General features: G+C 27.9%; 3 protein-coding genes and 1 long non-coding RNA gene across 5 annotated transcripts; 1 reads left to right on the forward strand and 3 right to left on the reverse strand.

The window, feature by feature from the left end:
* Positions 1–154: 154 nt before the first annotated feature.
* On the reverse strand, positions 155–842 carry LOC149031376 (uncharacterized). The gene is made up of 2 exons (XR_016177833.1): positions 707–842; positions 155–520 (listed from the first exon to the last, which is right to left on the reverse strand). It is a non-coding gene; the product is annotated as an uncharacterized LOC149031376 (long non-coding RNA).
* Positions 719–5,468, forward strand: Gdi (GDP dissociation inhibitor). Its single transcript, XM_089176237.1, is given in 7 exon segments — positions 719–858; positions 1,013–1,206; positions 1,209–1,287; positions 2,467–2,880; positions 2,950–3,163; positions 3,241–3,423; positions 3,513–5,468. Coding segments are annotated over 6 exon segments (1,326 nt in total). The 5' UTR covers positions 719–858; positions 1,013–1,127; the 3' UTR covers positions 3,870–5,468.
* Positions 3,897–9,981, reverse strand: Aasdh (Aminoadipate-semialdehyde dehydrogenase). The gene is made up of 9 exons (XM_015328468.2): positions 9,172–9,981; positions 8,622–9,080; positions 8,154–8,536; positions 7,975–8,063; positions 7,046–7,899; positions 6,805–6,956; positions 6,540–6,703; positions 6,185–6,448; positions 3,897–6,096 (listed from the first exon to the last, which is right to left on the reverse strand). Exons 1-9 carry the CDS (start codon positions 9,453–9,455, stop codon positions 5,629–5,631), a joined length of 3,117 nt encoding a protein of 1,038 aa, XP_015183954.2. The 5' UTR covers positions 9,456–9,981; the 3' UTR covers positions 3,897–5,628.
* Positions 9,982–10,163: 182 nt separating this feature from the next.
* On the reverse strand, positions 10,164–11,916 carry SkpA (S-phase kinase associated protein 1 SKP1-related A). Of its 2 annotated transcripts, none has more exons than XM_015328582.2 (3): positions 11,756–11,916; positions 10,975–11,253; positions 10,164–10,676 (listed from the first exon to the last, which is right to left on the reverse strand). In XM_015328582.2, the coding sequence occupies exons 2-3, from the start codon at positions 11,251–11,253 to the stop codon at positions 10,467–10,469; spliced, it is 489 nt and encodes a 162-aa protein (XP_015184068.1). In that variant the 5' UTR covers positions 11,756–11,916; the 3' UTR covers positions 10,164–10,466. The 2 variants fall into 2 exon arrangements, with proteins under 2 accessions (XP_015184068.1, XP_089032370.1); XM_089176244.1 differs by lacking the exon at positions 11,756–11,916 and adding an exon at positions 11,372–11,576.
* Positions 11,917–12,072: the final 156 nt, after the last annotated feature.

A 12,072-nucleotide genomic window follows, 5' to 3' on the forward strand; every position in this document is an offset into this window, starting at 1 on the left:
GACACTGCAGCGCCATCTTCTCAGATAGAAGTGAAAGTACCTCGATCGAGTCAGACGTTGTGCGCAGGCTATTCTGCGCATGCGGGAAAATATGAAACTGCAAAATACATTAATTATTTTTAAAAGCATCAAAATACGAAAATACAATATATAATACAATTTATTTGTTTTTATTCAAGGAGATATAATATATTTTAATAATTAAATACTACAACGTTTAATAATATGTTAAATTGATACAACTTTTTACTGATTTGACTTATTTAGTAGCACTTTTTAACATCTTTTTTTATTGAAAAAATTATTAGAAAATTGTATTGTCTACATCGTGATATTTTTTAATCTTTTACTCGATATAATAAATTACCTTTTAAAGCTAGAAAAATAATACTATTTTAAATATGAACGAAGTGGCGGGAAATGCATGGGGGCCAATCGAATGTATCGAAACTTCCTACCAATGGTGCACCTTCGCGGGAATTTTAAACGCGAAATCAGACTTGTTGCAATACAACAGAAACTGTAACAAAAGAAATAAGATTAAGTATGAAGAAACGTGTTGATAGATAAAGAAAAATGATAGAAATGAATAAAATAATGTATATAAAATGAATACGAATAAAATAATAAAGATTGAAAAGAATTTAGAAAATAAAACTAGGTATAGAAAGTAAAGAATAAAACCTGTAACATTGGCAACACTAACCATATTAACTCCGTCATCACGAAACTGTTGGTGGGCAGGCAGGAAAGAAAGGAGGTCTTCCGTTCCGGCATAATAGTCGTGCGAGTTGGCAGCCACGAGAGCTTATTGTCGCGACCATTTTATCTCCTATACCTTGATAAAACTTCCAAACGGTAACACCTCTTTACTCCAAAGTTTTCTTTTTAACCGTTTCCCTTCCCTGGACCCCTCTAAGTTCCTCGCACCTAAATTAAAAGGAATCAAACCGTCAACTTGTCATATATATATATATATATTGTCACAATTAAAAGGATCCTCCTTTCTTAGATTTGTATAAGAAAGAAGAAGAAGAAGAAAAGTAAAGTAATAAGAAAGTAAAGAAAAACGTCATCATTTTTGTCAAAATAATACTACCGTGTAACAAAGAGAAACAAACGTCAAGATGAATGAAGAATACGACGCGATTGTTCTTGGGACCGGCTTAAAGGAATGCATCCTATCTGGTATGTTATCGGTTAGTGGAAAAAGGTACTCCACGTAGACCGCAACAAGTATTATGGTGGTGAATCGGCCTCCATAACACCATTGGAAGATCTATTCGCGTAAGTTTAAACGATGTTTTTTTTTCTTTTTTAATAATGATCGATATTAAATTGATCTATTTGTTATATCCTAATGATCTAAATCATCCTCCACCCTATTATCTTTTTCTTGACGTTTCTTATGACATTTTACTTGTCTCGCTATTTTCAATACGAATTAAATCATTATTATTTCTTTCTATTTCTCTCTATCTCTAGAGAAAAATGTCTTATCGAAGAGAGGAAAACAAGCAGCGCCCGTGCAATGCGGATTTATTGATTTTTCCCCTTTGGTTCCTGTCGTACACACGGAACACTCTATGTGTGATCTCTCTTCTTCCTGAACAAGCTTCGTTAGACGATCGAAATCTTCCGTTACCAACTCTCTCTTTTTTTTTCTCTCTCTCGCTCTCTCTCTCTCTCTCTTTTTACATTACTCCTACCAACTCCTTCCCCCTTTGATCCATATACTAAGTCTATCTTTCTCTCTCTCTCTCTCTCTCTCTCTGATACGGAAATCATCGAAGAGGAAGTCAAACGAGGACAAATTTCACTCCTTAGACATATATATTATTTTTTTGATTTTAATTTTCTTTTATACAAATCTAATTTCTATTTCTATTTTGAATCATTATTTTTTCTTCGTATGGCGGTAATTTCAAAAATCGTCAAGTATTTATTATTATTATTATTTTTTTTTTGTAACAACAAAATTCTTTTCTTCTCATCGTTGAAACATAACATTTTACAAAAAAAGATGATAAGGTTTTATCTTTTTTTTTGCTCTTTAATTTACTTCACGCGATTTGTTTTTTTTTTGTTGTATTTCTTTTTACGTAATGATAGCTGATCCCCCACCAGTTTTAAAGTCATCACTCGTACACACAAATGAATGTACTCGTATATGTGTGCAAGTAAATTTATCAGGAAAGTGGATTGTAATTGATATTACAATATGATCTTGAATTTGAAATAAAATCTTTATCTTTTTGTCTCCTCAACCTTTTTTTCTTATTTTCTTTCTTTCCTCTTGTTTTCTGCAATGATTATAATAAAAACGTTCAATGACTTAACAAAATACAACATTTTCTTCAACGTTAATTCAAGCATACTATAATTTAACTATTATTTGCTAACATGAAGTTACCTTATTGAAAAGAAGATAATTACAATTGATCTCAATTACCTTTTGTCATGTAGCAAATTCAAAGCACCACCACCAGATGAAAGTTATGGACGTGGTAGAGATTGGAATGTCGATCTTATACCTAAATTCTTGATGGCCAATGGTCTCCTTGTGAAATTATTGATTCATACCGGTGTGACACGTTATTTGGAATTTAAATCGGTAGAAGGATCTTATGTGTATAAATCTGGAAAGATTTCTAAAGTACCAATCGATCAACAAGAAGCTTTGTCCAGTGATTTGATGGGTATCTTTGAGAAAAGACGTTTTCGCAATTTTCTTATATGGGTGCAAAATATGAAGGAGGATGATCCTAGAACTTGGGAAGGATTTGATCCCTTTAGTAGCCAAATGTGTGCACTTTATCATAAATTTAACCTTGATAAAAATACTCAAGATTTTACGGGTCATGCATTAGCTTTATACAGGTGAGTAATTATTGCATTATAATATTAAATGTGATACATTCAAATATTTTACATTATTCTCTTTTTTAGGGACGACGAATACATAACTAAAAGTGCGATAATAACAATAAGGAGAATTAAATTGTATAGCGATAGTTTAGCACGCTATGGCAAATCACCATATTTATATCCTATGTATGGCCTCGGTGAACTACCTCAAGGTTTTGCACGACTTAGCGCCATTTACGGGGGTACGTACATGTTGGATAAACCAATCGATGAAATTGTCATGAAGGACGGTAAGGTATGTAGAAAAAGAAATCCTTAATAATTGTATCATACCTAAATGCATTATTTCAAATTGATCTATTGTAATCGTAGGTAGTTGGTGTACGTTCTGGAGACGAAGTAGCTCAATGTAAACAAGTATTTTGTGATCCTACTTATGTACCTGATCGCGTGAAGAAAGTTGGCCAAGTAATAAGATGTATCTGCCTTTTGGATCATCCGATACCAAATACTGGTGATGCCCTTTCAACGCAGATTATCATTCCGCAGAAACAGGTAAGCTAATAAAATAAATAACATTGTTCTAATAAAATAAACATTATAACAAATGTTAAATAATATTATTAACATTTACAACACAACAGGTGAATCGTAATTCGGACATCTACGTTTCTTTGGTATCGCATACTCATCAAGTAGCCGCTAAAGGATGGTTCATAGCTATGGTGTCAACCACTGTTGAAACTAAAAATCCCGAACAAGAGATTCAACCAGGATTGGATTTACTTGGACCGATAAGACAAAAATTTGTTTCCATATCTGATTACATGGAAACTACCGACGATGGTTGCGATAGTCAAATTTTTATTTCTAGAAGTTACGATGCTACAACGCATTTTGAAACTACCTGTTTAGACGTACTCGATATATTCAAACGTGCAACTGGCGAGGAATTTGATTTCAACAAAGTTAAACAAGAATTAGGAGATGAGGATCAGTAACCGTAATAAAATACGCTTTTTATGATGATGATGATGATGATGATGATGATGATGATATTGTCCATTAATCGAGAAACAAAATTCTAACTATCAAAGTCTCTAAGTAATTTAATCGGACATTTATATCTCTTACCGACTGTGTCGGTTGTCAAGGTCTTAAAGCAAATACATACTGAGCATGTAATACTTGCGATAAGACAAAACACCACCACCACCATTTATAATCATTCATTTATTATAATTCTATTTGACAGAGAACGACAAGAATTTCTTTTTTTTTTTTTGTTTTGTCTTTTTTGGTTTCTCTGTCTCTTAATCGTGAATTTCATCATTCAACATTATTATTATGTTGATACAATTAATTACAATTATAATCTAAAAACAACAAACTAAGTAAACCTTTTTTTCATTTATATACGAAACATTCAATTTCTTTTTCTATTTTTCTCTATTTTATTTTATTTTATTTTATTTTTTTTTTTTTTGTAAACTTTCATCCAATAATGAAATAATAGATTAATAAATCTATTTCACATATAAGATTTATAATCATCGAAACACGAGCAGCCCATGCCCCAACAGTAGCAGCAAAACATGTGTTATTATTGTCAATATATGCATGAGAATTTTGAAAAATGGCATAGAAGAAAGATGATAACAGTTTTACGAATACAGATTGTTTAATATTTTAATTACTGAAGTAGAAGAAGAGTACGAGAGAGAGAGAGAGAAAGAGAGAGCATAATAGTTATTGTTGCAAATGTCATCAATTAAACAAACAAAAAACACAGACGAGATATATATTATATATATTATAAAATGAGAGAGACAAACACACACACACACACACACAATGTAATGAATTAAATGGAAGACATTTAAATAGCATGTTTCAGTTTAGCTTTAGAACAAGAATATATTATTCCTATATGCATATAGAGATGATGATAATAATAATTCTTGAAAGTGGAAGAGAGTTAAACTAAGAAGAAATTAAAATGACATCGAGTAATGTAGGATAGATATTCGATATTCTCTATAAAAAAAAATATAAAAAAATAAAATATGGAATAGTGTATAAGAACAGAAATATAAGAATAATATCGAAATATGTTTTATCATCATGGATAATAATAATACATGGTAAAGATGAAATTGAATCGTTGATTGAAAAAAAAAAAAAACAAGAAAATTGTTATAATTATGTGAGCTTGCGAATGTGAATAATATTCCTTTGCATATCCTCCCATGAATGTATCAGAAAATATCTATCGTTATTTGATAAGGTGTGCGAAAAAAAAAAAAAGAGAAAATAAATAGATAGGATAGTAAGAGAGCGCATATGTTCGTACATCTGTTCGCGTTGGCTGCTACTGAGAGAGCATGTGCATTGTGTGTGTGTGTGAGAATAGAATGAATGGTTCAATCATTTCTTTTCTTTTCTTTTCTTTTCTTTTGATTCTATATTTCCATTTTTTCGTTGCTTGCACTTATTGCTTGAAAAATCACCAAGCACATTTTCACTAGCAATTTTCGTACTATGTACAACTAATTTGATGTATTTGTGCATACACATTGATAAATAAATAAATAAATCTCTTTCTTTTTTTTTCTTTTTCTTCTTCTTCTTCTTCTTCTTCTTCTTCTTCTTCTTCTTCAGAATGGTATTGGCAATGTAAAATGTAATACAAAAAAAGTCCTATGGAATAAAAAATATTATTGATTTAATTATTATCCGTTTATATTTTATTATATATTATTAATTTGAGTTTGTCGTTTTTTTAGGAATTTTTTTAATTTTAAAATCCTTTTTTGAATTTATATAAACTTTGTCAATATTTTCTTCACATTGTTCTAAAATGTAAAGATTGTCATCTCTACATCCAACTACGATCAATCCATTTATCACAACCGGTGATGAAAATATTTCTCCATCAAGTTTAATACTCGATAATATATCTCCTTGGGTAAGCTCATAGATGTATAATGAACCATCTTTACAAGCTATACACGCATAATTATCTTCCTTCCAAGGTGTTGTATAAATTTCCGATGATACACTTTTAACATACTTTGTAATTGGTTCGTGCTTTTCTACTGTATAATTTAATTCCAAATAATGAATACTTTTGCGCGAACATGCGATAATATTTTCACAATTTTTTATCGAATCATATTGTGTTATGGGTTTTGAAAGTATAACGTTATTTACTTCGTATGTCCATAACTATAAAAAAAAAAGGAAAAATATATTATTCATTCGTTATATTACAGACATACAGACAGACAGACAGGATCAATCATTGTATCATCACCTTTGTATCAGCTTGAATATCAAAACAGATTAATAAACCTGTTACTCCGGTAAAAAGTACAAATCCATTGTGAAGTATAACAGGTGATACAAAAATAGAACTAGATATTTCACGTCTCCAATAAATATTTCCATTAGATTGATTTAATGCTATACAAGTACCACCTAATGTTCCAAATAATACTGATTCCGTTGTTGAATGTAAAATTCCTTTTGCTGTAATACTCGATTCACTGAATTTCACGTTCCAAATTTTCCTTCCATTCTAAATATCATATTTATACATTTCTTTTTTTATATTTAAATTGATCACATTAATGAACAATATATATGTACGTATATACAGTTTTACATACTTCAGTGGAAAGACAGTATATGTTTTTATCGTAAGATCCAATATATAATACATTATTAGATTCAGATAATAAAGCTGTACATTTGACTATATCTCCTGTTTCATATTTCCAAACAATTTCTCCTGTCTTTAAGCAAAAACAATAAATATGATGATCGTAACAACCTAAAAAAAAAAATAGATTAACCATTAGAAATATGGCAAATTAATGATATCGTATTATGATTTAAAGAATACAAAAAAAATAATAATAATCAATCACTTACCAACGATACCTTTGAAATTATCTAAAACTACAATTGAAGCTTCAACTGAATTTGGAAGTTGAATTTTATATGCATCCCTATTATTTTCTGCTTCAAGTTCGACTGTACAAATTACACCCAAATGTGAACCTACAGTAACAAATATTTTCTTGCTAAATAATATAAAAAGAAATCAATTTTATTATATTTATATATATATATATGTATAAATAATCTTATATATGGATACAATTATACTCACTTATACTGAAATACAGTTGGTGACGAATCTACACAACTAATTAAATTAAATGTACTTTTAACACGAATATTAGATACTTTTTTATACGACTTTAATATTTGATTATTAAAAGATATATGTTTATTCGTTTCTCCTTTACATATTTGCCATAAACATATATTTTCTTCATTTATATTATTAGAATTATTTGAAATTGATTTATCCATAATTGCACATGTTTCCTTAGACGTATTATTAATAGAAACATCAATTTCATTGGGCGTTAAATTAAATGATGATTTAAGATACGTCAGACATTCCTCAAATGTAGAATCTTTCAATAACATTCCAATTAAATTAGGAAATTGTATATTTACAAGTTCACAAATCTCTGTTGAAATTTGAAGAGCCATGATAGAAGTTCCACCTGATTTTATAAATCCATATGTTTTAGAATATAAATAATTATCCCATAAACTTGTAAAAATATCTTCAATTTCATCTTGATAATTATTCAATACAATTTTATCTTGCGTACATATATTTTGTAAATATTTCTTACAAATCTTGCCATTTTTGGTAAGTTGAATATCATTCATAAAATGAATTTTATCTGGTTTGTAAAAATCAGGTAAACTTTCTAAATGCAACTTAACTTTTTGTTTTAATTTATACTTATTAATTCCATTAATCATTCTAACGTGTATACACAAATGTAATTTATGTCTCTCCTTGTTCCACCAAGAATAACAATTATGTACAAAATCTAATTTGTTTATTATTTCATTAAGTTTTAATAAATTTAATTTATTTCCATATCGTTTTATAATATCGTCATGTCTTCCTTGATAAAATATTCGTCCAAGGTGATCAATCTGCAATAATATAATATTATAAAATATTTCAAATATAATATTTGAATAACGTAATAAAAAAGAAATATCTCTTACATGTACAATATCACCTGTATTACGAAATACAGGTTTAGTCAATTTATGAAAAACTTCATTGTCAATAACAGATATTCTACTGCTGCTTCCTAAATGATACACAAAATAATATATATTTTCTAAAATAAATATAATATATTAATTATATATATATATATAAAACATAAACAATTTATTACCAATAAAAAGATGACCTGAACCTTCAGTCACTAGACTACCATCATATTCACTTCTAACTTCAAATATTGTATTAGACAAAACTTTACCAAGATTAGAAGGTATACTTTTTCTATCTAATTTAACAATCTCATTAATACTAGCCCAACATGATACCTCTGTAATGCCATATATATTAAAAAATGCAGTATTATTTTCAATATGTCTAATCTTTTTAAGTTTGTCTATCTCGGGAAAATGTTCGCCACCCAAGATAATTACATGCAATGGATTAAATATTCCAAGAATTGTACTGGAAAGACGTTCAGGAGACCATCTATGAAAAAGTAGCGATGGAGTTGTTTGCAATACGGTTACTTTGCTCCAATGTATTACATTTAAAAGTCTACAAATACAATAATATAACATTATTAATATTACAGATGAATAAATTAATTGCAATTAATGTTATTTAGTTTTTGAATGATTACCTATCAGCATCATTTTTAATTCTTTTCGATACCATAAATATTGTACTGGCAGAATGAAGACTTAAAAATATTTCTATTATGCTAGGATCAAATGTTAAACTTGTCAGTTGTGCAATTTTGTCACGATGTGAAATACGTAGAATCAATTTTAAATCAATGATATTAGGTACTATACAAGAATGAAGTACTTTACAAATTTTTTCTTCACCAGTTGATCCTGATGTAGAAATTGCATAAGCATAACCACTATGAACATTTTCTATATATCGTTCCTGTGCTTCTTTTACTATGGTTAAATATATATATGCACCGTATAATTTAAATTTACAAATAATATCTTCAACGTCTACAGGATGTCGTAGAAAAATGTATTTTATGTATAACGTAGATACAAACTTGTTATACGTAGTAACATTTTTTAAAGATAAATTAACAAAACCACATCCTTTTGTTAATATTCTATGAATGAAATAAATACATTAGTATTATTTTTCTTATTTCTGTGATATATATATATATATATATTAACATTAAAATTGATCCTACTCACCCTAATATTAACGTTGGTATACAAAATTCAGGAACATCATCGCAAATACCAATAAATTCAAAATGTTCTATATATTTTAACACTTTCAATGCAATTTTATATCTTCCTTCATTAAGATGTTTATATGTAATTGTATAAATTTTATTATATTCATGATACTCTACTGCTGTGTTATTTAAATAATTCCAATCAATGATATCAATCAAAGATTTGAATATGTCGTTTACATTATCATCATCATCATCATCATTATTTAACTTTTGCTTTTTATTTAATGGTTCCATAATAATTGAATTATTTATCGTTTAAAAGTATTAGTTTTAATTATTTATTATTACATTAAATATATCATTTTTATTGTTATTACTCATAATTAGAAGTAATATCACAATTTTGTTTTAACACAAAACGTTGGTCTTTTGAGGAACTTCCTTTTATTCACTTTTTGAAATTAGGTTATGTTTACTAGTCCGATCGTAGCTATGTATCGATTAAAATTTCATTTAAAATATATATCGAATATGATAAATCGATTGTTATTATTTGTACAATACCAAAACAATTTTTTATTGCTGTTGTGTGTATATGTGTATGTAAATATATATAATTCTTAATTTTGTTTGTTTTTTTTTAATCTATTATCGAATAACAAAATATACATGAAATGATTTAATTATTTTCAAGATACTTATTACAATGAAATAAATATTGCTAATTATTGTAATTTTAAATTTACAAATTTAACAAATATTTATTTAACAAAGTAGAAAAGAGAGAAAGTAAATGAGTGAGAGTAAGAGTGAAAGATAGAAAGACAAAAAGGGTAAGAGATATTATTACCTAAGAATTACGGAAATATATTTAAATTATAATTTTACAAATTAATCTTAAAGATTTAGATTTAGATTTAAAGATAATTTAAAATGTGTTATGGAAAGTATGAGAGAAAAAAAAATTATAAAAAATATGATGAAATCTGTTAACAAGTCATATACAGTATATAGAAATTTAATTAATATTTGCCATAAAATATTTACACATATTTAATCTAAGTTGATCAAAATTAGATATAAATCAAAAGTATTAAACTTGTTTTTTTAAATTACACCATTTAAGCACTTCATCATCAATGAAATCATGGTTTCATATAAATTTGTTTTGAATGTACTCCGTGTCGTAACGTTTTATAGCACAGTTATATGAAAGAAAAAAAAAAAAGACGAAAGAAAGATCAAAATGTAACAATTTGAAATACTAAAATTAAATATATTTTTAAAAAGAGATCCTTTGGCTTTTTATTTCTCCTCGCACCATTCATTTTCCTTGCGAACTTGTTCTTCTTCAGATGCTGTAAAGTCATTCTTAATGTTGAATGTTTTACGAATTTCTTCAGGAGTTTTGCCTTTGATCATATTAGCAACAGTCTTGCACGTAACATCTAAGAGTCCCTTAATATCAAGATAATTAGCCGCCAAAATTAATTCAAACAGTGTACCCTGATCAACCTAAAAGAAATAATAACGTATCTTATCAAATATTCTTAAATTATGGTAAACAAATGATTTGACATGTTTCATAATACAAAGGTGGCTTATATAAATCTCGTTTAACGTTAGCATTTACTTAATTATTGTATAGAAATAAATATTGCTTTTAAATTTGAATAATCTATTTATAACAACAGAACGTTTATGTTAATAGATTAATGAGTCACCTTGTACACTTTTTCTCTAGGTATAACGATATATATTTAATATAATAATAATAATAATAATAATAATAATAATAATAAAGATAAGATACTTTTAAGAAATCAGCGTCCCAAGAGCTAATATCATCAGTACGTTTTTCTTTATTTTCATCATCTTCAGGTGGTGGTGGATCATCTTTATGATATGTTGCCCATTGTAATACTTTCCTCAGAATAACAGAATTAACATTAGGCAAGGGAACGGCTTCCTCTTCTTCATCATCCATACCAAGATCTTCTAACATAGTTTTTATCGTAACAGAACATTTTGCAATATCTACGTCTATCTCAAATACTTCTCCATCAGAACTTTGCAGCTTGATATTAGGCATCTATAATAAAAGAAATTTCTAATGGAATAAAATATTTCAAAAATAGATAAACTTAGTCATTCTTTTATACACAATGTTGCACATTAAGTATATATACATATATATATTTCTACTTAACCTCGACGCATATGTATTACGCATATAACTAAGTAATTGCAGATATATAGATTCTTGTAAATAATTTGCATCAAGGGTAAATATCAAAAGTTGTTTACAGCAATTACACTTGATATTTGTTACGAATTATTGTTTTGTTTTTTTTTCTCTCTCTCTCTCTTTTTTTCTTTTTTTTTTTTTTTTGAATTCAAAATCATTAACAACGATCCGCAAATAATTTTAATTCTAACGCAACACATTTCATTCCTAACGACGAAACGACATTTTCTCTCTATACTCGTGCTTATATATATATATATATTTTGAAAAAAAATGAAATAATTCAAATGGAATTGATATACTGTAATTTCCTATGCACGAACGATATTATAAAAATTAATATTACCTTGTTGATTTTATTCGACGAAGAAATATGTTTACACTTGCTCAAAGAATAAGAGAAATAATGTTATAACTTGAACGCCTTCCACGAAGAGACTCTACATAGGTTTTGATTCTTCTTGGTTCTCTTTCCTTTCTCCTTCTACTCTTCTTTCTTTCTTTATTTCTCCTTTTGCTCGTTCTATTGGTCATGTAGAAACATTTTCTATTGGCTAACGCTCAATCGATACTCTCCTCTCATTGGTCTATCGTACCTTCCGTAATCGAACTTCGATTTGAGGGAATTTTGAATCGCTAAATGCATCACATATAAATAAATAT

Source organism: Polistes dominula, unplaced genomic scaffold, assembly GCF_049000335.1.
Source record: "Polistes dominula isolate Pdom_NZ unplaced genomic scaffold, Pdom_raw_medaka contig_21, whole genome shotgun sequence".
Taxonomy (NCBI): domain Eukaryota; kingdom Metazoa; phylum Arthropoda; class Insecta; order Hymenoptera; family Vespidae; genus Polistes; species Polistes dominula.

What these genes read in the sequence shown, in the direction of transcription:
- Aasdh (XM_015328468.2), bottom strand. Translation starts at nt 9,455, where the DNA reads ATGGAACCATTAAATAAAAAGCAAAAGTTAAATAATGATGATGATGAT. An exon ending in CCAACTGTATTTCAGTATAA is followed by an intron (nt 6,957 to 7,045) that starts GTGAGTATAATT and finishes TATATTATTTAG; the next exon opens with CAAGAAAATATTTGTTACTG. An exon ending in ATATTCAAGCTGATACAAAG is followed by an intron (nt 6,097 to 6,184) that starts GTGATGATACAA and finishes TTTTTTTTATAG; the next exon opens with TTATGGACATACGAAGTAAA.
- SkpA (XM_015328582.2), bottom strand. Translation starts at nt 11,253, where the DNA reads ATGCCTAATATCAAGCTGCAAAGTTCTGATGGAGAAGTATTTGAGATA. An exon ending in GGGACGCTGATTTCTTAAAA is followed by an intron (nt 10,677 to 10,974) that starts GTATCTTATCTT and finishes TATTTCTTTTAG; the next exon opens with GTTGATCAGGGTACACTGTT.